This window comes from Lolium perenne, chromosome 1 (assembly GCF_019359855.2).
Source record: "Lolium perenne isolate Kyuss_39 chromosome 1, Kyuss_2.0, whole genome shotgun sequence".
Taxonomy (NCBI): Eukaryota; Viridiplantae; Streptophyta; class Magnoliopsida; order Poales; family Poaceae; genus Lolium; species Lolium perenne.
The window spans coordinates 265,706,018-265,728,723 of record NC_067244.2 but is presented as its reverse complement, the minus strand read 5'-3'; the positions used below and the strand labels follow the sequence as shown (position 1 = coordinate 265,728,723).

The 22,706-nt window shown below is 46.3% G+C and overlaps 1 protein-coding gene across 1 annotated transcript; it reads left to right on the top strand.

Moving 5' to 3' along the window:
* Positions 1–3,924: 3,924 nt before the first annotated feature.
* Positions 3,925–9,014, top strand: LOC127340410 (uncharacterized). Its single transcript, XM_051366168.1, has 5 exons — positions 3,925–5,106; positions 5,229–6,710; positions 7,311–7,368; positions 7,453–7,572; positions 8,686–9,014. Exons 1-5 carry the CDS (start codon positions 3,925–3,927, stop codon positions 9,012–9,014), a joined length of 3,171 nt encoding a protein of 1,056 aa, XP_051222128.1.
* Positions 9,015–22,706: the final 13,692 nt, after the last annotated feature.

Below are 22,706 nucleotides of genomic sequence, written 5' to 3'. Positions count from 1 at the left end.
CCACGTGTGGCGACGAGGTTTACATTCTTTCAGTTATGCTCTGGAGCATGGAGTCTTCAAACACCAAATTTGTCGGGAACCTCGAGGCTGCACATCATGAAACATTATATATTCCATTTCTACAGAACTATACATTGTCTCAATGCGCGCCCTGTAGCTCACATCCCCTGCTTTATGTACTGCCAATGTCGGCCTCGGAACGATCCCAATAGCTTTATTTGGCCCCGGCTGTGTTTTGGGCGACACCCACTTGTTTCAAAAATAGCCGACCGGTTTCGATGCACAGTAGAAGCATCCGAAACCCTACGCCGACCCTTTATACGTGGAGTGAATCAGGCGCACCAGCGCCTCGTGACACGTTTGATTTGATCCATTTTTCTACGTATGTCTTTATGGCTCGGTACTTCAGACTGCTCGGTAGTACGATATAATAAGGTAATGTGACAGCTCGGTAGTTTAGACTCCTCGAACATTTTTCGAGGTATGACTTTACGGCTTCTAACTGATTGGAGAAAGATGGTGGCTGGAATAGGACGAATCGAGCTGAGGAGTTGCTGAGCAAGCGCCTAACTGAGATACCCGAGAAGTAGCTGGCCAACGTCACACGCCGGGAGCTGCAGTGCTTCTATACTCTATGTTGCTGCATCTGCTCCATGATGAGAATGCGCAGGGCTTGAAACTGACGAAGTAGGTAGTGTTTGTTTTCCTTGTTCTTGTCGGTTTGTGAACACACACCCCGGCAAGTGCAGGTCAACCCAAGTCCTGGCTAAAACTGCGAGATGCAGGTTAATCCAAGTTCTACGATGTCCATCCAAAACCGGTCGGGACTATGGCTAAAGGTCCCTGCTACGAGATGCAGTCTAATCTAGCAGGACCTTTAACAACAACCTATTTTGTTTTCTTCCATCTAAAATCCTATTGTCCCATCGTCTACACTATTATTCCCTACCGTCTAGGTTGTTGTTCCATACCGTCTAGGATGTCGTTCCCAACCGTCTAGGCTATTGTTCCCCTCCATCTAGATTGTTGTTCTATTCCATCTAGGTTGATGGTGCCCTCTATTCAGGCTATTATTTCCCACCGTCTAAGTTGTTGTTCCCCACCATCACTAGTAGAAAAAGAGGCTTTGGTTTTTGGCTCCAAAGAGCATTAGTACCGGACCAGCTATGAACCTAGACTAAAGGGTGCATTAGCACCGGTTTGAGAGGCCAGAGTTTTAGTGCCACGAACCGGTGCTAAAGGTTTTTCTGCTCCCCACGCACCTGCCCCCCTCCCCAAGTGAATCGCCTTTTTTAACTTTGTAAAATAGGAAAAAAATGATAGAAAATTCAAAAAATAAAATCTTTTGAGATTCATGTATCTTACGCAACCTACTATTAGGGAAAATTAACAAATTTGAATTTTAATTTTTTTTGCATAAAAAGTTTAGAAAAAGGTAAAATGGCATTAACTTTTGCATACGACGTCGGAAAGAAGCGTATAATATATCAAAATGATCGTGGGAAAAAGTTACATCCGAATTCACCAGGATTTACCCGGTTAGCCAATTTTTAGATTCTGAAAATTCCAAATTAAAATATGAAAGAAGGAAGATTTTAGTTTTTGCTAGAAATTTAGGATTATATATATTTTTTTTTGAAAGTTAAAATTAATAATTGCATCCCGCATAAAGATTACTATTACTTTTAGCAAATTATAAGATTTTCAAATTTTCAGGTTTTAGGTTTGGCAAAAAAAAAATATTTTAAAAATGAAAAAATTAAACATAATTAAAAAATAATACAAATTCAAAAGTTAATGTTTATTTATTTATTCAAGATTATTATTACATCATTTCTTTTGTTTATTAAAAGAATTATTTAAAATTCAAACAATAAAGAAATATAACATCGACCAACATGTTAATAGGATTGATATGATACTAATATCACATACATGCGCGTGAAGCACTTGGATGCGGGACGGGAAGGAACTCGGAAGTTAAGCGTGCTAGTGCTGGAGTAGTGGGAGGATGGGTGACCGAGCGGGAAGTTTGATCACGAGTAAGTAATTTGACTAGATATAAGTGTAGTTAGAGACTAAACTTGTGAAATAACTAAAATATTATAAATTCTGAAAAAAAGAAAAAAAGAGGGAGTGACAAAATAATTCGAAAAAATTGGATATAAAAAAGGCACCGGTAGCGGGGTTCTACCGCGGCAGCGTTTTGGGGCGTTTTCCTGCAGCGGCAGACCCCTACGAACCGGTGCTAAAGGTTCTCTCGCTCGGGCGCTCGGCAGCCGCCACGTGGTGCCCCTTTAGCACCGGTTCGTAACTGAACCGGTGCTAAAGGGGGGGGGGGGGGGGGGCCTTTAGCACCGGATACTTAGCACCGGTTGGGCAACCGGTAAATAAGCCCCTTACCAACCGGTGCTAAAGGCCCGTTTTCCACTAGTGCATCTAGGTTGTTGCTTCACTCTGTTCAGACTTTTGTTCCCCACCGTCTAGTTTGTTGTTCCCCTCTTTCCAGGTTGTTGTTTCGCTCTGTTCAGACTTTTGTTCCCCACTGTCTAAGTTGTTGTTCCCCACCATCTAGGTTGTTGTTCCCCTCTGTTCAGGCTTTTGTTCCCCACCGTTTAGGTTGTTGTTCCCCCTCTTTCTAGGTTGTTGTTCCCCTCTGTTCAGACTTTTGTTCCCCACCATCTAAGTTGTTGTTCCCCACCATCTAGGTTGTTGTTCCCCTCTGTTCTGACTTTTATTCCCTACCATCTAGGTTGTTGTTCCCCGCCATGCAGGTTGTTGTTCCGCTATGTTCAGGTTGTTGTTCCCCACAGTCTAGGTTGTTGTTTCCCTCTTTCAAGGTTGTTGTTCCCCTCTTTGTAGGTTGTTGTTCCCCTCTGTTCAGACTTTTGTTCCCCACCGTCTAAGTTGTTCCCCACCATCTAGGTTGTTGTTTTCCTTCGTTCAGGTTGTTGTTCCCCGCCATGCAGGCTGTTGTTCCGCTATGTTTAGGTTGTTGTTCCCTACAGCCTAGGTTGTTGTTCCTTTCCGTCCGTGATATCATTCTCCTCAGTCTTGTTGTTCCCCTTTGTCTAGGCTCTTGTTCGCCACTGTCTACGCTGTTGTTGCTCTCTATGTAGGCTAATGTTCACATCCGTCCAGATTGTTTTTCCCCTCCGAACGGGCCGTTGTTTGTCTGAACTTTCAGGAGACTAAAATTATTTTTCTATCATTTAGTACTTCCTCCATCTGAAAAAGTATGTTAAAAATTTGTGAAAATTTAGATATATCTAGTCTACCATAGAAGGAGGGAGTAGTTAGTACTGATAAATAGAATATATTTATTTATAATATAGCCGGAGGTTAGTGCTAACGTGCACATCCCCGCAATGTCACATATTTTTTCCTCCTTGTCTTCTTTAAAACGTTATACAAAGTGTTAACTACAGTTTATTCACTAAGGTTTGTACCTTTTTCCAAGCGTGTATCAGCTTGTGTCCGTACACGTGGGGATGCCAAATAAACTACTAGTAGAATAGAAACTGCATCGGGCAGCAACGCAATCAAACCAGCCTTTTGCTGCGCGCGGAGACCTACACTCGCGGAGACTGCGTGGCCGCACTTGTTTTTTTTTTTTTGAGCACAAATATCTGGATTATATTAAGTAAGGAAACTTGAAAGTACAAATATCTGGATTATATTAAGTATAGGAATCAAATTCTTCTGATGCTACCAACTCCCCGACCTAGCGCTAAGGCGACTAGGGTTCCAGCCTCCGCCGCCGATCTCTGATCGACGTCGGGGTAGTTTCTGATCCGTCTCCGACCGATTCCGTTTGGGATTGGCTCCTCGCGGGGTGGCCTGCTAGCCCTGCATCTTCTTCTTACAGTTTGGCTCTCCCACGGGTAGGGCTTTGGCGTGTTGGACAACCCAGGCCTGACTCCCATGGCGGCGCCGTCGTCAAATTCTGGTACTGGGCCGGATAGATCGAACAAGAGGAAAGAAGAGGGGATTGATGACATGCTACACAGATTGGGAATTGGGGAAGAGGACTTTGATGATCTGGTTTTTGAGGAAATTGAGGACGTTCCAAAGGAGGGCATCAAGTGGATGGCATTGGCTAGAGTTGACACAACAAATTACTTCAGCTTATCCACGTTTGAACAACACATGCGGGTGGCTTGGAGTCCGGCTCAAGAAATCAAGTTTCAGCATATAGAGGGTAACCTATTCACAGTTCAATGTTCCTGTCTTGGGGATTGGCAGAAGGTTGAGAAGGGAGGACCCTGGTTATTCAGACAATCGGTGGTGTGCATCGAACCTTACGATGGCTTCACAGATCCGGACAGTATTGATCTGAATTTTTTCACAACTTGGGTGCAGATTCAGAAACTCCAGATTGGGTATCGCAGTAAAGCCTTAATCACGAACCTTATGGAGAAGAAGGTGGGCAAAGTAGAGGAGATCCAGACGAACGTTCAAGGAGCTGGTAACTTCGTTCGTGTAAAGGTTAAACTTGATGTTCGTAAAGTTCTTGAGAGGTTTGTGTCCATGGTGAGGGACGGGAAAAGAGAAATATTTATCCTTAAATACGAAAAAATGCCGAGATTCTGTGCGGCTTGTGGTTTTATTGGGCACTCGCATCTTGAGTGCGGTTCGGGGGAATATGCAGAGAAGGATCTCAAGTGGGGCGATTGGATGAAGGCGGATTGGGATACATGGTACATTCGTGTAGCTCCTGCCGGGCGAGGTGGTGGTAACAGTACCAGAGGAGGAAGGTTCCCTCAAGCTCGAGGTGGAGGCCGAGGTCCTAATCAGAGTGGTCATGAGAACAATACTGGCCATGGTAACTTTACTAGCTGGAGACATAATGCAATGGCATATGTTGACAATACGGCTGTGACTGACCCAGCGTTGAAGGACACGGCGACGAGCCCCTTGAAAGGAAAAGAGATGGATATTGATTCTGAAGGGAACCCAATATCAGGAACTAAAAGAAATATAGCTGATCAATTCTCGGAAGAGGGTGGATTAATGATCGCGGGTGCCAGTGGCGCTGAGTTGGGGGCATCTCTGCCAGGCGCCCCACCACCTGGTGAGGATCTGAGCAATGGAAAAGGTGATGAGGTGAATGTTAACAAACCAAAACGAACGAAGATGGACGGAGCAAACTCCTCCTCACTAGGATCGGCGAGTTCCCAAGAGGGACTCATCCGGTCGCAATGAAAATAATGGGACTGAACTGTCAGGGTCTGGGTAACGCCCTGACAGTTCGTGCGCTTTCTGATGCAAGGAAGCGATGGGACCCCGAGGTGATGTTTTTGTCGGAGACACATCTCGATACCTTTCCGGCTGAGTGCTTGAGGAGGACCTTAAAAATGGATTCCAAGATTGTGAATCCTAGCGATGGCAGGAGTGGTGGCGTCATGTTACTTTGGAAAAGAGAGGTTACAATTCAGCAAATTTATTCGGCTCCCAAGTATATTGATGTGAAGGTGATAGATGGGCAATCTGGACAGTGGAGATTTACGGGGATGTATGGAGAGCCGCGGTGGCAGGACAAATATAAAACTTGGGATAAGATTAGGGATCTCAAAGCTCAACATGATCTTCCGTGGCTTATTATGGGCGACTTAAATGAGATCTTATATTCTCATGAAAAAAGTGGAGGGAACCCAAGACCAACTTCGTATATGCAAGCTTTCCGAGATGTCCTGAGTGATTGTAGTCTGGAAGATCTGGGGTTTGTCGGAGACCCTTATACCTGGAAGCGTGGTCGCATTCGTGAAAGACTGGACAGGGCGTTGGCTTCTCCCTCTTGGTCGGCCATGTTCCCTAATGCAGCTCTTCGTCATCTTGACTATTGCCGTTCAGATCATAGAGCTATTTTGCTTGATACTGATTTTGATAATATGTCAGCGCAACCAAGCCGTGGGCCGAAGAGATTCGAGGCTAAATGGCTTCAAGAAAGCACATTCCGGGACGTAGTCCAACAAGCGTGGATAACGGCGGGGAGTGCTGGCACTTCTGGCGGTATACTGGAGCGATTAAGTCGGGTGCACGAGGCAATGCACGAGTGGGATGCAAATGTTTTGAAAAAACCGAAAAAGCGCCTAAGACGTGCCCAGCGAGAATTTGATCAGGCCGTCTCTGGGGCGCTGACAGATGAAAGTGAAACAAAAGCTAAAGAGCTGGCCGAGTTAATTGAACAAATTTTGGAACAGGAAGAAATTGAATGGATGCAAAGATCAAGGGCAAATTGGTTGAAACTGGGTGATCGTAACACTTCTTTCTTCCACAATTTTGCCACTGCCCGTAGGAAGAAGAATTACATCAAAAAACTAAAAGGTAATAATGGCTCTTGGGTTGAAGGCACAGAGCAGCTCAAACCTTTGATTTTTGAATATTTTGCTAATCTTTTCTCCTCAGAGGTTGGGCCTACGGACCCGGCATTTCTGGACAAAATCCAACAGCGAGTCACACCTGAGATGAACCAGAAACTGCGAGCTCCTTTTTCGGCTGAAGAAGTGAAGAAGGCTTTATTTAGTATTGGGGACTTCAAAGCCCCGGGACCTGATGGTTTACATGCTGTGTTTTATAAAAGATTCTGGGACATATGTGGGGAAGAAATTACTACGGAAGTACTACATGCCCTTAACTCTGGTATTATTCCTGAAGGCTGGAACGACACCACTATGGTTCTCATTCCCAAGATTGATGATCCGGAGCTGGTAACTCAATTTCGCCCTATAAGTCTATGTAATGTGGTCTACAAAATCATATCAAAGATGTTGGCTATTCGGTTAAAAGGGATTCTTCCAGACATAATCTCTCCAATGCAGAGTGCCTTTGTTCCTGGGCGACTAATTACTGATAATGTTCTGGTTGCTTATGAGAGTATCCATGCAATTAAAAATAAGAGGTCAGGTGCTATGGGCACATGTGCAGTAAAACTGGATATGCACAAAGCCTATGACCGAGTGGAGTGGATTTTTCTGGAGAATATGATGAGAAAGATGGGTTTTGATGATGGATGGATTTCTTTGATGATGGCATGTGTAAAGTCAGTTAGATATCGAGTACGCTTTAATTCTGAGGAAACTGACATGTTTATACCGACAAGAGGGCTTCGCCAAGGAGATCCTCTTTCACCTTATTTGTTCTTGTTATGTGCGGAAGGACTATCAACATTATTGCTGTATGAAGAAGAAGTTGGTGGTATTGATGGGGTACGGGTGTGCAGGAATGCACCGTCAGTCTCACACCTCTTATTTGCTGACGACTCCCTGATCCTCATGAAAGCGGATATGACTAATGCAACTTCCTTGCAGCATGTTCTTGATACCTACTGTGCAAATTCTGGACAGATGGTGAGTTTGGCTAAGTCAAGTATTTTCTTTTCCCCGAATACTAATGCCTTGATGAGAGCAGAAATTTGTGAGGCTCTACATATTGACACTGAAGCACTCTCAGATAAATATTTGGGACTACCTGCTTTGGTTGGAGCGGATAGAAGTGATTCCTTTAAGCATTTCATTGAGAGGATAATTCAGAGAATTAATGGATGGAAGGAGAAGCAGTTATCAATTAAAGGTAAAGAGATTTTACTTAAAGCAATTGCATAGGCAATTCCTGTTTATGCCATGTCTGTTTTCCTAATTCCAAAAGGGGTATGTAAGGAGATGATGGATGCAATTGCAAAATTCTGGTGGGGAGATGATGAGAACAGTAACAAAATGCACTGGTATGCATGGTGGAAGATGTGTTATCCCAAGAATGATGGTGGGATGGGTTTTAGAGACTTCCAGTCCTTTAATTTGGCCATGCTAGCAAAACAAGTTTGGAGGCTTATTGATAATCCCAACTCACTTTGTGCAAGGGTGCTGGGTGCAAAATACTATCCCGATGGAGATATCTTAAGAGCAGGACCAAAAGCTGGATCAAGCTTTACTTGGCAAAGTATCCTTTCGGGTTTAACCACCTTCAAAAGAGGTTTTATTTGGAGAGTTGGTGATGGGGACAAAATTAATATCTGGACAGATCCATGGATTCCATCAAGCCCTAATTGGAAAATTCAAACTCGTAGAGGTTCTATTCTGCTAACAAAAGTAAGCCAGTTAATAGATCCAAATGGTCAGTGGGATGAGGTGCTCATCCGATCTCTGTTTACCTCCTTAGACGCTAATCGAATTCTGCAGATTCCTCTGAACACACAGGGCTTTTCTGATTTCATTGCTTGGGGTTTAACCAAACATGGGTTCTATTCAGTACGTTCAGCCTACCATATGCAATGGCGTCACAGGTTTGATCCGCACTCTGGACAATTAGCTATTCCAGGAAGTTCAATTACAAATCCTGTTTGGAAAATCCTATGGAAACTACTAATCCCAGGGAAGGTGAAGATTTTTATTTGGAGAGCTCTTCATGGCATCCTTCCTCTCAAGAGTATCTTAAGTAACAGACACATTGGCACGTCTGGAGAGTGCCCGATCTGCCATCAAGGGCCAGAGGATGTTATGCATCTTCTTTTCAAATGTTATACGGCCAAAGAATTGTGGCAAAGTCTCGGTTTGGAGAACATCATTAATGAAGCAACTTCCATGGACAGAGCGGGATCAGCGGTGCTGGAGTACTTACTTCGACAGAATGGTAACACTCTCCCTAGGTTCGAATTTGTTAAACTAAAAGAAACTATCTGTGTATCAGCCTGGTATCTTTGGTGGATTCGACGCTGTCGAACGCACAATGAGGAAGTTCCACCATTACTCAAGTGCAAAATGTCCATTCTGGCGATAACTGCAAACGCGATGAAGGCTGAAAAGAAATCCCCTGCAGGGACGGACAAGTGGATCAGACCTCCACCCCGTACACTGAAACTTAACGTCGATGCATCGTTTGTTATGGAGGAGAAGATAGGGGCAACGGGAGCTGTCCTTCGTGATTTCATGGGAACCTTTGTGCATGCAAAATGTGAGCTATTACCGCATGTCCAGACTGCGGCGATGGCTGAAGCAATGGTGCTCCGTGAAGACTGAAAATGGTTGAAGAGATGGGCTGTCATCACATCATGGTTGAATCTGACTCGGCTGAAACAATCCAAGCGCTTACAGGTGAAAATAGATGGTGGAATGAATCATCTGCTATCTTTGCTGATTGCATCGATATAGCATCCAATATTGGGGAGGTTCAATTCATATTTTGTCCCAGGGATGCAAATCAAGTAGCACATGAAATAGCCAAGTATAGCTTTCAGCATAAAATTGCTTGTAACTGGGACGATGAGCCCCCTAGTTTCCTCTTAGACAAACTCCTAAACGATGTAACTATGATTTGATCTGTGAGCAGCAAGTTTTTTACGCACTCTTTTCCTTACCAGGGTACCGAAGGGGACTGGAAGGTTTTTAATGAGGCGGCTTGCTTGCTAATATATTTATAGTTTCAAAAAAAAGGAAACTTGAAAGTACAAGAATAGTCCCACATCGGAAACCAAGAAACATCGGACCAGTTTAAATACCGAGTTCCTCTCATGCGATGCATCAAGTCAGTTGCGTGTCCGTCCGCTCGACGAAAACACGCAGCGCTCAAGGCAACCAACCTACGGTCCCCTGAACAAGCATCCTTCGAGCGATCCAGAAGCAATGAGACCCAGATCGGGCCGCGCGGAGGGGACCCACGGCCGGGGGAGGCGAACAGTGGCCCAAGGCAGCGGCGGGAGAATCCTACATGATGGCCTGCGACCAGCCCAGCCCACCCAGGCCCTGCGCGTCCGGTCATCGATCATTGTGTGCGTCAATTTCTCGTGGAAGGAAAGCAACCTTGAGTAAGCCAGATCATCGATCATAGTCTACCATGGAGAACACAACTGTGAGGTTTCAATGTCAATCGATCTTCTATCTGTGCATAGCGGGCACCGGGCACAGTTTTGTTCTTTCTTCCATGCTTTGGTCTCAACCCAAGTGTGCACGGCTTCACTGTTTTATCTGTTCCTCTTGCAGATGAGATAGACCAGAACTCAAAAAAAGAGGATGAATGGAATTGATCGCAGCCGTGTGGATCAGCGTGTATTTTAGGTGGTTGGGATTTCCGCATATGTATGAGGTTGGTATTCACCACGATAGCTGATCGATGGGCGAGCAGAAAAAAGGAACCTATCTGAACAGCTATCCCCATCTATCCGCAGATTGGGGTGGGGTGTAACAGAACAGGCTTTAATCACCTCTTGATCTGCCGGGTAACCACAAATTTAGACCCGAAAAAACACTAGGTGGGTGATGCGTTTGTGATTCCCGTGGACTTAACGAGATTACAGGGGGATTGACGGGGCTCGATCTGTTCAAAACCTGACTACCGAACGAGGCATGAGTGTTTCAGCGTGTTACATACGTCCTAGCCTGAAAAAATACACTACAAAACCTTTAAGACCCGGTCTGCCAACGAGGCCTAAGGAGTACCCGAAGATTATGAGTGTTCCGCATCCTCAGGGAGTACGAGGCCGGCGGCCGCCATTCGGCGACGCAGATCGATGCCGGTCGAGTACCGGTGTTGAATTGCCCGTCGCCGGTCGCGACCAGGCCCGTCACCATGGGTACGAGGAGCGCGGCCGTCGCAGCTCTATAGGCCGCCGGTATTCGATCGGCGGATCCCGCGACGGGGGTTTTTGAGCCCTGCCACCTAGGGTTTCCTTCGGCGAGGGCAGTGGCAATGGCGGCGGGTGCAGCAGGCTCCAGCAGGGAGATGGAGCCCCCGCCGGGGTTCGCGTCCACCCGATGCACGCGCCGATGACATGGGGCCAGCCGCGTCCGCCTGCTCGCAATGGCGCTCCGCCGGTCGTGCCGCCGCCCTGCGGCCGACCCCGTGCTCGTCGGCAGCCGTCAGTGCCCCGTCTTCCGACCGCGGCTCCGGTGCCCTGTCATTAGTCCGCTGCTCCGGCTCCGCCTCCACCTCCACCTAGATTTGGGGTGCAACCTCCTGGACCACATGCCGGCACCGGTGCGCAGCCTCCTCCTCTGGCCGGCCCGCTTGCTCTTTGCCCCATTTTAAGTACTCTATCCCTTCCTCATCGGATTGATGTCAATGTAGATCGAATTGATGACAATGTAGATCCAATTGATGACAATGTAGATCCAATTGATGTCAATGTGCCTTGCATGTTAGTCATAAGCATTGCATGTTAGTCGTTAGCATGTTAACGATGATTAGGATGAATGCCAAGATGATCTTGAGATTACCATTGCCATGATGATCTTGAGCTTGTGAAAGGCATGATGATCTTGAGATTACCATTGCCATGATGATCTTGAGCTTGTGAATGGCATGGTGATCTTGAGATTGGCATTGCCATTATGATCTTGAGCTTGTCATTGCCATTGGAGATCACCATGCCAAGTATCGCTCACTCTTGTCATTTTCATTGTGTCGGAGGGATGACCCCCGGTATGGCAAAGTCCTCGAGTTAACGAGCGCGCAGCACTTCGTGGATCAAGAAAATACCAAGCGTAGCAAAAGATATGAAGAAATCAGTACAATAGAGAAGAAATGGTGCACCCTGGGCCAACCAGTCACGCCTGGGCGGGCTTCCGGCTGCGCCGGCCCGCTCCAGGCCGGCTCCCACGCCTGCGCCCCTGCTGGGCCGCCTTCCGGCTGCCCGGCCCGCTCTAATCCGGCTCCCCCTGCTGGGTCGGCCTGCTACTGGCCCGCCCGGCCGGCTGGCCGCTTCCGTTCCTTGGGCCGCATCCGGCTGGAGGCCTCCGTGCTGGGCCGACTGGTGTTCGCCCCGGCCGGCTCCCCCGATCGCTGCAGGATCGGCCGGCAGCCACGCCCGATCGGGAGCACCCCCTGGCCAGCTCCCTGTTGTCGCCATGCGTGTGGCCGGGTGCAACTCCCACACCCAGCTGCCAGCTTCCATGCAAGGTGGCCAGCTCTAACTCTCCAACCTCCGTGCAACCACCTCCACGGTGAAGACCAAGCGAGTGGCCAGCTGACCAAGGCCATGCACGAGCCAGCTTCAGCTATCCAGCGATAGATCAAGTACGAGGCCCAGCATCGTATTCCCTGGCAGGACACAACGACCAGACGAGAAGACAAGCAACGACCAGACGAGAAGACAAGCGATCGTGCTACTCCTGCCAGGCTATCGATAGGGCCAGCTCAAGTCCCTGTAACGTACACCTATCGATAGGCTCCTGTTGATGAATAGTAGCCTGTACCGGTCACTATAGCTGTCAGTGTACAGTTGATGGAACCCCAGTAGTCACCTCAACTACAGTGCATGCGGGCCACCCTTTGTCCCCTGGGTGCCAGCCTTTATAAGGCACACCAGGGGGAGGCTTTCAGCCAGAGGGCAGACACGCTGCCCACTCTCTCTCAGCTCACATACGAGCCCTTCTCAAGCCGGCCAGGCTCTCTCCAAGCCAGCCAGGCTCCCTCTTAGCTCACAGTAGCTTCTTCCTCCTCAGGACAAACAGCTCGAGGAGCAACTCTGTAACACCATATACTGTCATATACATCAGACATGCAGGAGTAGGGGTTTTACCTCCATCGCGAGGGCCCTGAACCTGGCTACATCACGGTGTGCTGTGTACCAATCCCGCATCCGGATACCGTCGACGTCCATACAGGCCTCACTTCTCCTCTACTCAAGCTACCCCATGGCATATGCCGTGACGAAACCACGACACATTGCATCTGCAGAACTGGCTCTTCCTGGAAACCTTCCCGGAAGGGTCCAAGTGGGAGGCACGGGACCATGACGTCTGGGTGCAGCTTCGGGACCCCAATGTAGGGTTTATGGAAGCCCAACGGCAGGTCACCCAGCCCAGGGTTCACGCTGGGCGTCCTGCTAACCCGAGGCATGGTCCCAGGGAGCGGCTGCCTGCGTTCTTTGTGCAGCTGGAGAACCAGGACCTCCGTGCCCTCGCGGTGTCGCCCTACATGGAGCATCTCCTGATCAAGAAGTACAAGCTGAAGAACAATGGCCCGCCGGTGAAGGTGGCCTTGTACATGGGCGAGCGCCGCGAGGACAGGGTGCAGCTCCAGTGGACGGGCAAGCTCGTCGGCTTCATCAAGTCCTGGAGCAAGTTCGCCGGTAAGGCTGGCCTCCACGTCGACGACACGATCGTCTTCACCCCTGCCGACGACGGCTTCCTGGTCGAGGTGTACAGGAAGGAGACTTCATGTTCGAGCATCTGGGGCTGCAAGAAGCATTGCAATGGCCCTTATGCTCATCCTTGCCGCCGTTAAGGTTATCTGCTTGTTCTCTGTCTGTGGTGTTCTGAAGTTGTAGTTGTGCTAGCCTCAGGAGGCCGTTAAACACTTGGTTTTGTGCATACTCTGTCGTTAAGTACTATGATCCATGTGTATATATCTGTTGCTTGTGCTTCTCATCGTGTGTGCTTTGTGTGGCATTGATTTTAGAAAGCTAAAAAAAGCTACTCGTAAAGATCATTATCCTTTGCCACTCATTGTTAAAATGCTAGAAAGATTATCTAAACACTCACAGTTTTGCTATCTAGATGATTATTCTGGTTTCTCTCTCAAATTCCAGTGCACAAAGATGATCAAGAAAATACTACTTTTACTTGTCCCTTTGGTACTTTTGCTTATAGAAGAATTCCATTTGGTTTATGTAATGCTCCTGCTACTTTTCAAAGATGCATGAATGCTATATTTGCTGACTATATTGAGAAAATTATGGAAGTGTTCATGGATGATTTTTTAGTGTATGTCACTTCTTTCAATAATTGCCTATTCAATTTTAACAAAGTTCTGCAGTGGTGTGAGGACCAACACTTGGTCCTAAATTGGGAAAAGTGTCATTTTATGGTAATAGAAGGTGTAGTCCTTGGACACCGTGTTTCAGGAAGAGACATTGAAGTGGACCGCGCAAAGATAGAAACCATAGAGAAGATACCATATCCGCGGGATATCAAAGGCATAAGAAGTTTCCTTGGGCATTGTAACGGCCCAGAGTAATACCCCTTATAGTTTTGCCTGTTGTTTTTCTTTTATGAATCATCATGGCATCATGCATATGTTTCAACTTCAAAATTATTTATTAAACCATATTTTGTTGCTAAAATTGTTCCGCTCTTTAATTAAAATTAAACTCCTCCTTTTCTGTGCTATTTTTTCTTTGTTGAAAACTATTTAAAAGGGTTTTAAAAGAAAACAGTTAAAAAAGAAAACAATTTTAAAACAAAAAAAGGGGAGAGAGCCTCCCCAACCGGCCAGGCCAAAGTCCCAGCCGGCCGACCCACCCAGCCCACCTAGAGCCACTAAAATAAATCAGGTCTATTGCAACAAAATCGTTTGTCTGTAGCAATACATGCTGAATTGTGGTAATACATATCTATTTCTACGAAATGACATTCCTTGGCAGCCATTGCAACTGGACGCATGGTAATAGGTTATTGCCACAAAAAAGCAATCGTGCCAATATAGTGTGCTATTGCAACAACTATGCAGGAAGTTGCCACATTTTTTCCCGTGGCAACACTCACTTGATGCCACAATTTCATATGTGGAGATAACTTAATGCAACATGTAACGAATCGTGGCGACTAATAGCTCGTAGCGATAGACATTTGTGGCAATAACCCATGCCAACAACGCTCGTTTTGTGGCGCATACTCTTTCGTGGCAATAGTCAATTGTGGTAAAAAACTATGGCAACAATCCTTGTTTTTGTGGCATTAGTCATTTTGCCACGAACCAATAAACTTGTGGCTAGATAATTCATTTCTTCTTCTCGGCGAGAGAACGTACCACAATAAAGACAAATGATAGAATACAATATGAATGTAGTGACAAATACTTTAATATATATTTATTAATGGAATACCATCCGATACATGTAAATGTTTTGAACAATAGATAATTTACAATCTTGAGTGAAAATATAATATTCTACCTAATCCTATATGGATTCCTTCCAATATTTTGTCTAACATGTCCATAGCTGATATCCCAATATAGTCTTGCTGGTCTATAGGACCTGCAAAAAAAATCGTGTTATCAATATAAAAGTGTCCAAAAGTAGTGGTATAGTGAATTCTACTACGTACTTAATTTATTTTCTGTAACTGCGGATACTCAACTTGGTTGCACGCCAAAGCTACATCAGCACGCAAGATATTTTTTCCATCCTATGAATTTTAAATAGCTTGTCAGACATACAAATCATAGTGGTTACCAACAAATGGATATGCACAAGGAAATTTGGATAGAGAAATAATCTCAATGAGATCTAAACAAAACCATCAAAGATAAGATAAAAAATTACTAAATCACGTAACATATCAAAATTGTTAATTAACTCGAAATAATGTTCAATCAAAATATCACAAAGCTAATCAATTAATCTGACAGGCAAAAGTATGAGTTCACATGTCACATAACAGGAGTAGCTCAAGGTCAAGAACATTAGATAAACTAGATGACAACCTAGCACATTGCATCAGGGGTATAGGCTACATTAACTTAGCAGTAATTAAGATAATACAAGTCACAATACTATTTTCCGAAAATGTACTGCATTTACTACATGACATATATATAAAATATTCCTGGTATTTTTCAATCCTCCTCACGTAGTTTAAATTTTACTTTGCTTTCAACCATGATGCTCAGCTGACCTTATACATTACTCATGGATGAAAGCACATATAGATATATTATAATATTTGCTAATTAACCGCTAGTATGATCACCATGAATGAATCATATAGAAAAGAACCAACGTGGGATGGTATAGCATATAATGCTGAAAAAACCTGTATAGAAAATTGGCTGCTGAACATTTCCAAACAGAACTGCTTTTTTTCCTCACAACCGAACTCCAAGGTTACTGCATGACAGTATGTTGGACACATTATAACAAGTCCACGCAAAAAAAAAGTTCCAAATATAAGTGAATCTGACGAACATTGTGCATTGTTTGGAGTGTAGGATGTCAGCAAGAGATCATAGCATCATGTCTTGTTCTTCTGAAGATTTTAACCTCATAGTTAAAAGGCATAACGAGTCAGCAATTATCTTGATGCAGCGGACCTGGGTGCTTGACACAAAAAGTTCCAAATATAACAGAGTGATGGCAACCCTTGCAGCAAGCTAGAAAACAGATAAATGGTACTGTCAAAATCATTGGGCTAACCACAATAAGAGCAAGCAAATGTGAATACCACATGTATGCCTCACAATTTCATTATCCATATAGAGCATATATATAAAAGACACGTGCTTGAGATCAGGGGCAGATCTAAAGGGTGGCCAGGGTTGTGCATGGACCACCCTGGAATTTCTACATAGCCTATATATCATAGAAAAACTTTAAAATAAATATTATTAAATGAAAAGTTACACTGTTGGACCACCCTGACATTTTGTGCTAGATCCGCTACTGCTTGAGATGGTCCAGCATATAAGATTGAAGCCAACCTGACACTGGATTTCTTATTATCAGAACTTCTATTCCATTATTTCCTGCAGGAAAAAATGATAAGCATGTTAAACAAATAATCATAGAAAACCAGATACATGGCATATCGAGAGGGAGTCAGAGATGATTGTATTGGCGTTAAGATAAATGAACTGGCCATCACAACTCGAGGGAATTGTGCCCACGATCCATCCAAATGCTCGCCAGCATACGCCTCTGCAGTGCGCCTTGACTCTGCCCATCAGCGCAGTCGCTCTAGACGCCCAGATCGAGCAGGCGCCACTAGGCTTGACAGCCACCCTCGATGCTGCAGGCACGCCCGTGCCACCAGGCCTCCCCATCAACCTTGACGCCTAGTCCTCCCCATCGCCTCCGATGCCAATTTCTATTACGATGATGATGAGGAGGAGGAAGAAGAAGAGGAAGCCTAAGCTGGTGGCTTCATCGTGGCTGACGCCGATGATGATGAGGAGGAGGAAGAAGAGGAAGCCAGAGCTGGTGGTGAGCATATGGAGGAAGAAGAGGAAGCCTAAACTGGTGGTGAGCAGAGGAGGAAGAAGAGGAAGCCAGAGCTGGTGGTGAGCAGAGGAGGAAGAAGAGGAAGCCAGAGCTGGTGCTGAGCAGAGGAGGAAGAAGAGGAAGCCAGAGCTAGTGGTGAGCAGAGGAGGAAGAAGAGGAAGCCAGAGCTGGTGCTGAACAGAGGAGGAAGAAGAGGAAGCCAGAGCTGGTGGTGAGCAGAGGAGGAAGAAGAGGAAGCCAGAGCTGGTGCTGAGCAGAGGATGAAGAAGAGGAAGCCATCTACCAAAACTGTCGGCGGGATAAGGACGTGTGGGCAACCATTAGTCCCGGCTGGTGGGTGCAACCGGGACTAAAGGTGGTTTTTTGTGTCATCTAACAAAACTGTCGGTGGGATAAGGACGTGTGGGCAACCATTAGTTCCGGCTGGTGGGTGCAACCGGGACTAAAGGTGGTTTTTTTTGTATCATCTAACAAAACTGTCGGTGGGATAAGGACGTGTGGGTAACCTTCAGTCCCGGCTGGTGGGTGCAACCGGGACTAAAGCTGTCAGCAGGATAAGGACGCGTGGGTGGACGCACTGCGCCATGAGATAAGGCATGTAGCGCACGACGTCCTGTCGGAGGAACAAGACGAAGGAGAAGCGGCGTCGTGCCTATAAAAGGAGCGTCGATAATCGCCATGGCAAGCAGCTCAACAAGCCAACCTAGAAGGTAGGGAGCTTCGTCCCCATGGCCGGAGGAAAGGGTTGGGAAATCTCCCGTGGCGGAGTTTCTCGAAGATGTCGTTGGTGCACACGCCCTAGGACATCTTCGGAAACTCCGCCTCGGAAAAATTTCCCCGCAAGCCTGTGAAAGCCTCCATCTCCCGTAACATTGTTGGGGAAAGGGTTGGGAAATCTCCCGTGGCGGAGCTTCTCGAAGATGTCTTTGGTGCACACGCCCTAGGACATCTTCGGAAGCTCCGCCTCGGAAATTTTTTCCCGCAAGCCCGTGAAAACCTCTATTGAACTAGTAAAAACAAGCCAACCATCTCCACTGTTAATATCTTACATACAGTTACATTATTACACAAAAATAAATAGGAAATTGATTGCCATATTGAGATACACATATGTGCCATGAACCTTCTTCGTGTATGCCCTTGTTATGATCTCTTCGGCCGTAACCATGGAGCATCTTCATCATTTAACTTGATGCTTGGGTCAATGTTCACTGTGAAGGGCGGAATTTCATCAAACTTATTATAATCATCTGACATGTCTGTCTTGTCCTCCACTCCCACGCTGTTTCTTTTTCCTGAAAGAACTATGTGCCGCTTTGGCTCATCGTATGATGTATTCGTTTGCTTATTCTTTCTTTTTCTCGGTTTGGTAGACATGTCCTTCACATAGAAAACCTAGGCCACATCCTTGGCTAGGACAAATGGTTCGTCTCTATACCCAAGATTGTTGGGATCCACTGTTGTCATTCCATACAACTTGTCTACCTGAACCCCGCCTCCTGTTATCTTGACCCATTTGCACCTAAACAAAGGGACCTTAAAAGAAGGTCCATAGTCAAGTTCCCATATCTCCTCTATGTAACCATAGTATGTGTCCTTTTGTCCTTTGTTGTTTGTTGCATCAAAGCGGACACCACTATTTTGGTTGGTGCTCTTTTTATCTTGGGCGATCGTGTAAAATGTATTCACATTTATCTCGTACCCTTGGAAAGTCAATACAGTCGAAGATGGTGTCTAGGCCAACAAGTACAGCTGATCTCCAACAGTGGTGTCATTCATGAGATGTTTTTGCAACCAACCGCTGAAAGTCTCCATGTGTTCACGTATAATCTAGTCGTCCGACTGCCCTGGGTTCTGGGAGCGTACAAAATTCTTGTGTACATTGATATACGGAACCACCAAGGTGGAACTTTGTAGAACTGTGTAGTGTGCTTGAGTGAAAGAATGCTCGTCCATACTTATCATTGCTTTCTTTCCTAGCGTGCCTTTTCCACTCAGTCTCCCCTCGTGCCGCGATTCAGGAACACCAATCGGCTTAAGGTCAGGAATAAAGTCAACACAGAACTCAATGACCTCCTCTGTTTCATAGCCCTTGGAGATGCTTCCTTCTGGCGTAGCATGGTTATGAACATATTTCTTTAAGACTCCCATGAACCTCTCAAAGGGAAACATATTGTGTAGAAACACGGGACCGAGAATGGAAATCTCATCGACCAGGTGAACGAGGAGATGCGTCATAATATTGAAGAAGGATGGTGGGAACACCAGCTCAAAACTAACAAGACATTGGACCACATCATTCTGCAACCTCTGTAGACTTTCTGGATTGATTACCTTCTGAGAAATTGCATTGAGGAATGCACATAGCTTCACAATGGGCACTCGAACATTTTCCGGTAGAAGCCCTCTCAATGCAATCGGAAGCAATTGCGTCATTATCACATGGCAGTCATGAGACTTCAGGTTCTGGAATTTTTTCTCTGACATATTTAGTATTCCCTTTATATTGGAGGAGAAGCCAGACGAGACCTTGATACTGCTCAGGCATTCAAAAAAGATTTCCTTCTCTGCTTTTGTAAGAGCGTAGCTGGAGTAATGACGTCATTTATCTGTCTCATGCAGTTTGGTTGGGTCTTTCATACGTTGCTGGTCCTCCCGTGCTTCCGGTGTATCTTTTTTCTTCCCGTGCACGCCCAGGAAGCCTAGCAGGTTCACGCAAAGATTCGTCGTCACATGCATCACGTCGATTGAAGTGCGGACCTCTAGGACTTTCCAATAGGGTAGCTCCAAAAATATAGATTTCTTCTTCCACATGGCCGTGTGTCCGGCGGCGTCATTCGGAACAGACTGCCTGCCAGGACCCTTTCCAAAGATTACTTCTAGATCCTTGACCATACCAAATATATCAGCACCATCACGGTGGGCAGGTTTCTTCCGGTGATCTGCCTCACCTTTGAAATGCTTGCCTTTCTTTCTTACGACATGCGTCTGCGGAAGAAATCGACGAAGCCCCAGGTACACGACCTTCTTAGATTTATCCAAATATATATTGTCAGTCTCATCTAAACAGTGCGTGCATGCATTGTATCCCTTGTTTGACTGTCCCAAAAGGTTAACAAGCGCAGGCCAATCGTTGATGGTTACGAAAAGCAGCGCTCGTAGGTCAAATTCCTCCTGTTTGTACTCGTCCCACACACGTACACCTATTATGGCCCACAGCTGTAGAAGTTCTTCAACTAATGGCTTCAGGTACACATCAATGTCGTTGCCGGGTTGCTTCGGGCCTTGGATGAGCACTGGCATCATAATGAACTTCCGCTTCATGCACAACCAAGGAGGAAGGTTATAGATACATAGAGTCACAGACCAGGTGCTATGACTGAGCTCTGCTCTCCAAAAAGATTCATGCCATCTGTACTTAGACCAAACCTTAAGTTCCTTGCGTCCTCTGCAAAGTACGGATACTTTCTATCAATTTTTCTCCACTGCGACCCATCAGCAGGGTGTCTCAACATCGCCTCTTTCTTACGGTCTTCTTTGTGCCATCGCAACAACCTGGCGTGCTCTTTATTTCTGAACAAACGTTTCAGCCGTGGTATTATAGGAGCATACCACATAACCTTGGCAGGAACCCTCTTCCTGGGGCGCTTGCCCTCAACATCACCCGGGTCATCTCGTCTGATCTTATACCGCAATGCAGTGCACACCGGGCATGCATCTAAATTCTCGTACTCACCGCGGTAGAGGATGCAGTCATTAATGCATGCATGTATCTTCTGCACGTCTAATCCTAGAGGGCAGACAACCTTCTTCGCTTCGTACGTACTAGCGGGCAATTCGTTACCCCTTGGAAGTTGCTTCTTAATTATTTTCAGCAACTTTTCAAACCCCAAGTCAGTCACACCGTTCTCTGCCTTCCATTGCAACAATTCCAGTGTGCTACCTAGCTTTTTCTGGCCATCTTCGCAAGTTGGGTACAACAATTTGTTGTGATCCTCTAACATCTGGTCGAAGTTCAACCTTTCCTTTTCAGTTTCACAGTATCTCCTTGCATCAGCAATGGCCCGAACAAGATCATCAGAAGGCTCATCTGATGCCTCTTGATCTTCTGCTTCATTGTCTTCATTGCCTTCTGATGGAAAACGATCCCCCTTTGCAGTATCACCGTATTCAGCGAACATGGGATAGTTGTCATCATCCTCTTCTTCTTCATTGTCTTCCATCATAACCCCTCCTTCTCCATGCTTGGTCCAACAATTGTAGTGGGGTATGAAACCGGACCGCGGCAGGTGGGTGTGAATGGTCCTCGATGAAGAGTAATTTATGATATTCTGACAGTTAACACATGGACAATATATAAAACCACCCCGTTTATTTTCCTCAGCCACATCGATAAAAAAATTCAGGCCCGAAGTGAACTCGTGAAGGCGTCGGTCAATGTACATCCATTGCCGATTCATCTGCATGATATAATTAAGCTTATCAAAAACCATTACAGAACATCATGATTAGTGAAGCGATGTATATATATACACATGCATTTCATCAATGACAGATGAAAGGATAAAGTTGTTAACCTCGATGGAGAAGGAAAAAGACAGGAGCAAGCTTTAAGTGTGGCTTGTTTTGTGTGAACTCAAGTGGCAAAAGCTCTTAGGCATTTCATCAAACACCTCTTGTGCATAAGAAGAGAGCAAAGCAACATACACCTCTCTTGTGCTAAGAAGTGGAAAATGGTAAGTGTGGCTCACACTTGGGCAGGGGAAGGCTATATATAGAGAGATGGGCCTTTAGTCCCGGTTGGTAAGACAAACCAGGACTAAAGGTTAGCCTTTGGTCCCGGTTTGTAATACCAACCGGGACTAAAGGGGATCGGGGCCTGACACAACCTGAGGCGCTCTGACACGGGACCGAAGGCCCCAAACGAACCGGGACTAGAGGGTGGCGTCGCCCTGTGCCGAACGAACCGGGACCAATGCCCCCCATTGGTCCCGGTTCGTTTTTTAACCGGGACTAAAGCTCCCAGGGGCTTTGGACCAAAGGCCCGTTTTCTACTAGTGATGGCCACAACTGAACTGTTTGTTGCAATATTAACCGTTTATTGCAACAAATTTGCAAGTTATTCCAACAATGAAAAAATGTGGTGATATTTGCCATCTATTACCACAAAAACCCAATTCATTGTAATATCCAAGGTTATTGCAACCAATCATGTACCGTTGCAAAAGAAATTGTTGCAATACATAGGAATTCATGTAGTGAGCCCACCCCGCCGAAACCCTAATTGCCCCAACCGGCAGCCCCTGCCTTTTTACACCCACACCCCCACCGCCGGCGTTTTCCATTTCCCCCCTGCACCTTTCTTTTTCTCCAACCCAGTTCTCCCACCAACCCCATCGTTCCTTGTCGCTCATCTCTTCGAGCCCTCACATGCCGGTCTCTGCTCGCCGCGATCCGAGCACCCCTCCACCCTGACGCCATGACCGTCGCGTGTGCCGCGCTCCTCTCCGCCTCGACGCGCCTCGGCATCCCTTCCCGCGCGTGGCCATGCCTCCTTACGCTCCACGCCGGCAGACGTCCGCGCCGCCATCCACGAGTACCTCGCCTGGCCGCGCGTCACATTCCTCGACCTCGCGCACGAGCTCTGCTCCGGCGACCGCCTCTGCAAGTTCCCGCCTCGAGCTCGCCCGTTACACCTCCACGTCACGGCAGCCGCCTCGCTCGCCATGGCCGTCGTCTTTTTGTTACGCTCGAGCTCCTCCGCGTGCGCGCA

Excerpts from the sequence above, each read along its gene's own strand:
- LOC127340410 (XM_051366168.1), top strand. The coding sequence starts at position 3,925 with ATGGCGGCGCCGTCGTCAAATTCTGGTACTGGGCCGGATAGATCGAAC. Across the intron at positions 6,711-7,310 it reads AGATTGATGATCCGGAGCTG|CATGTTCTTGATACCTACTG; the intron begins GTAACTCAATTT and ends ACTTCCTTGCAG. Across the intron at positions 7,573-8,685 it reads GAAGCAGTTATCAATTAAAG|CCTGGTATCTTTGGTGGATT; the intron begins GTAAAGAGATTT and ends TCTGTGTATCAG.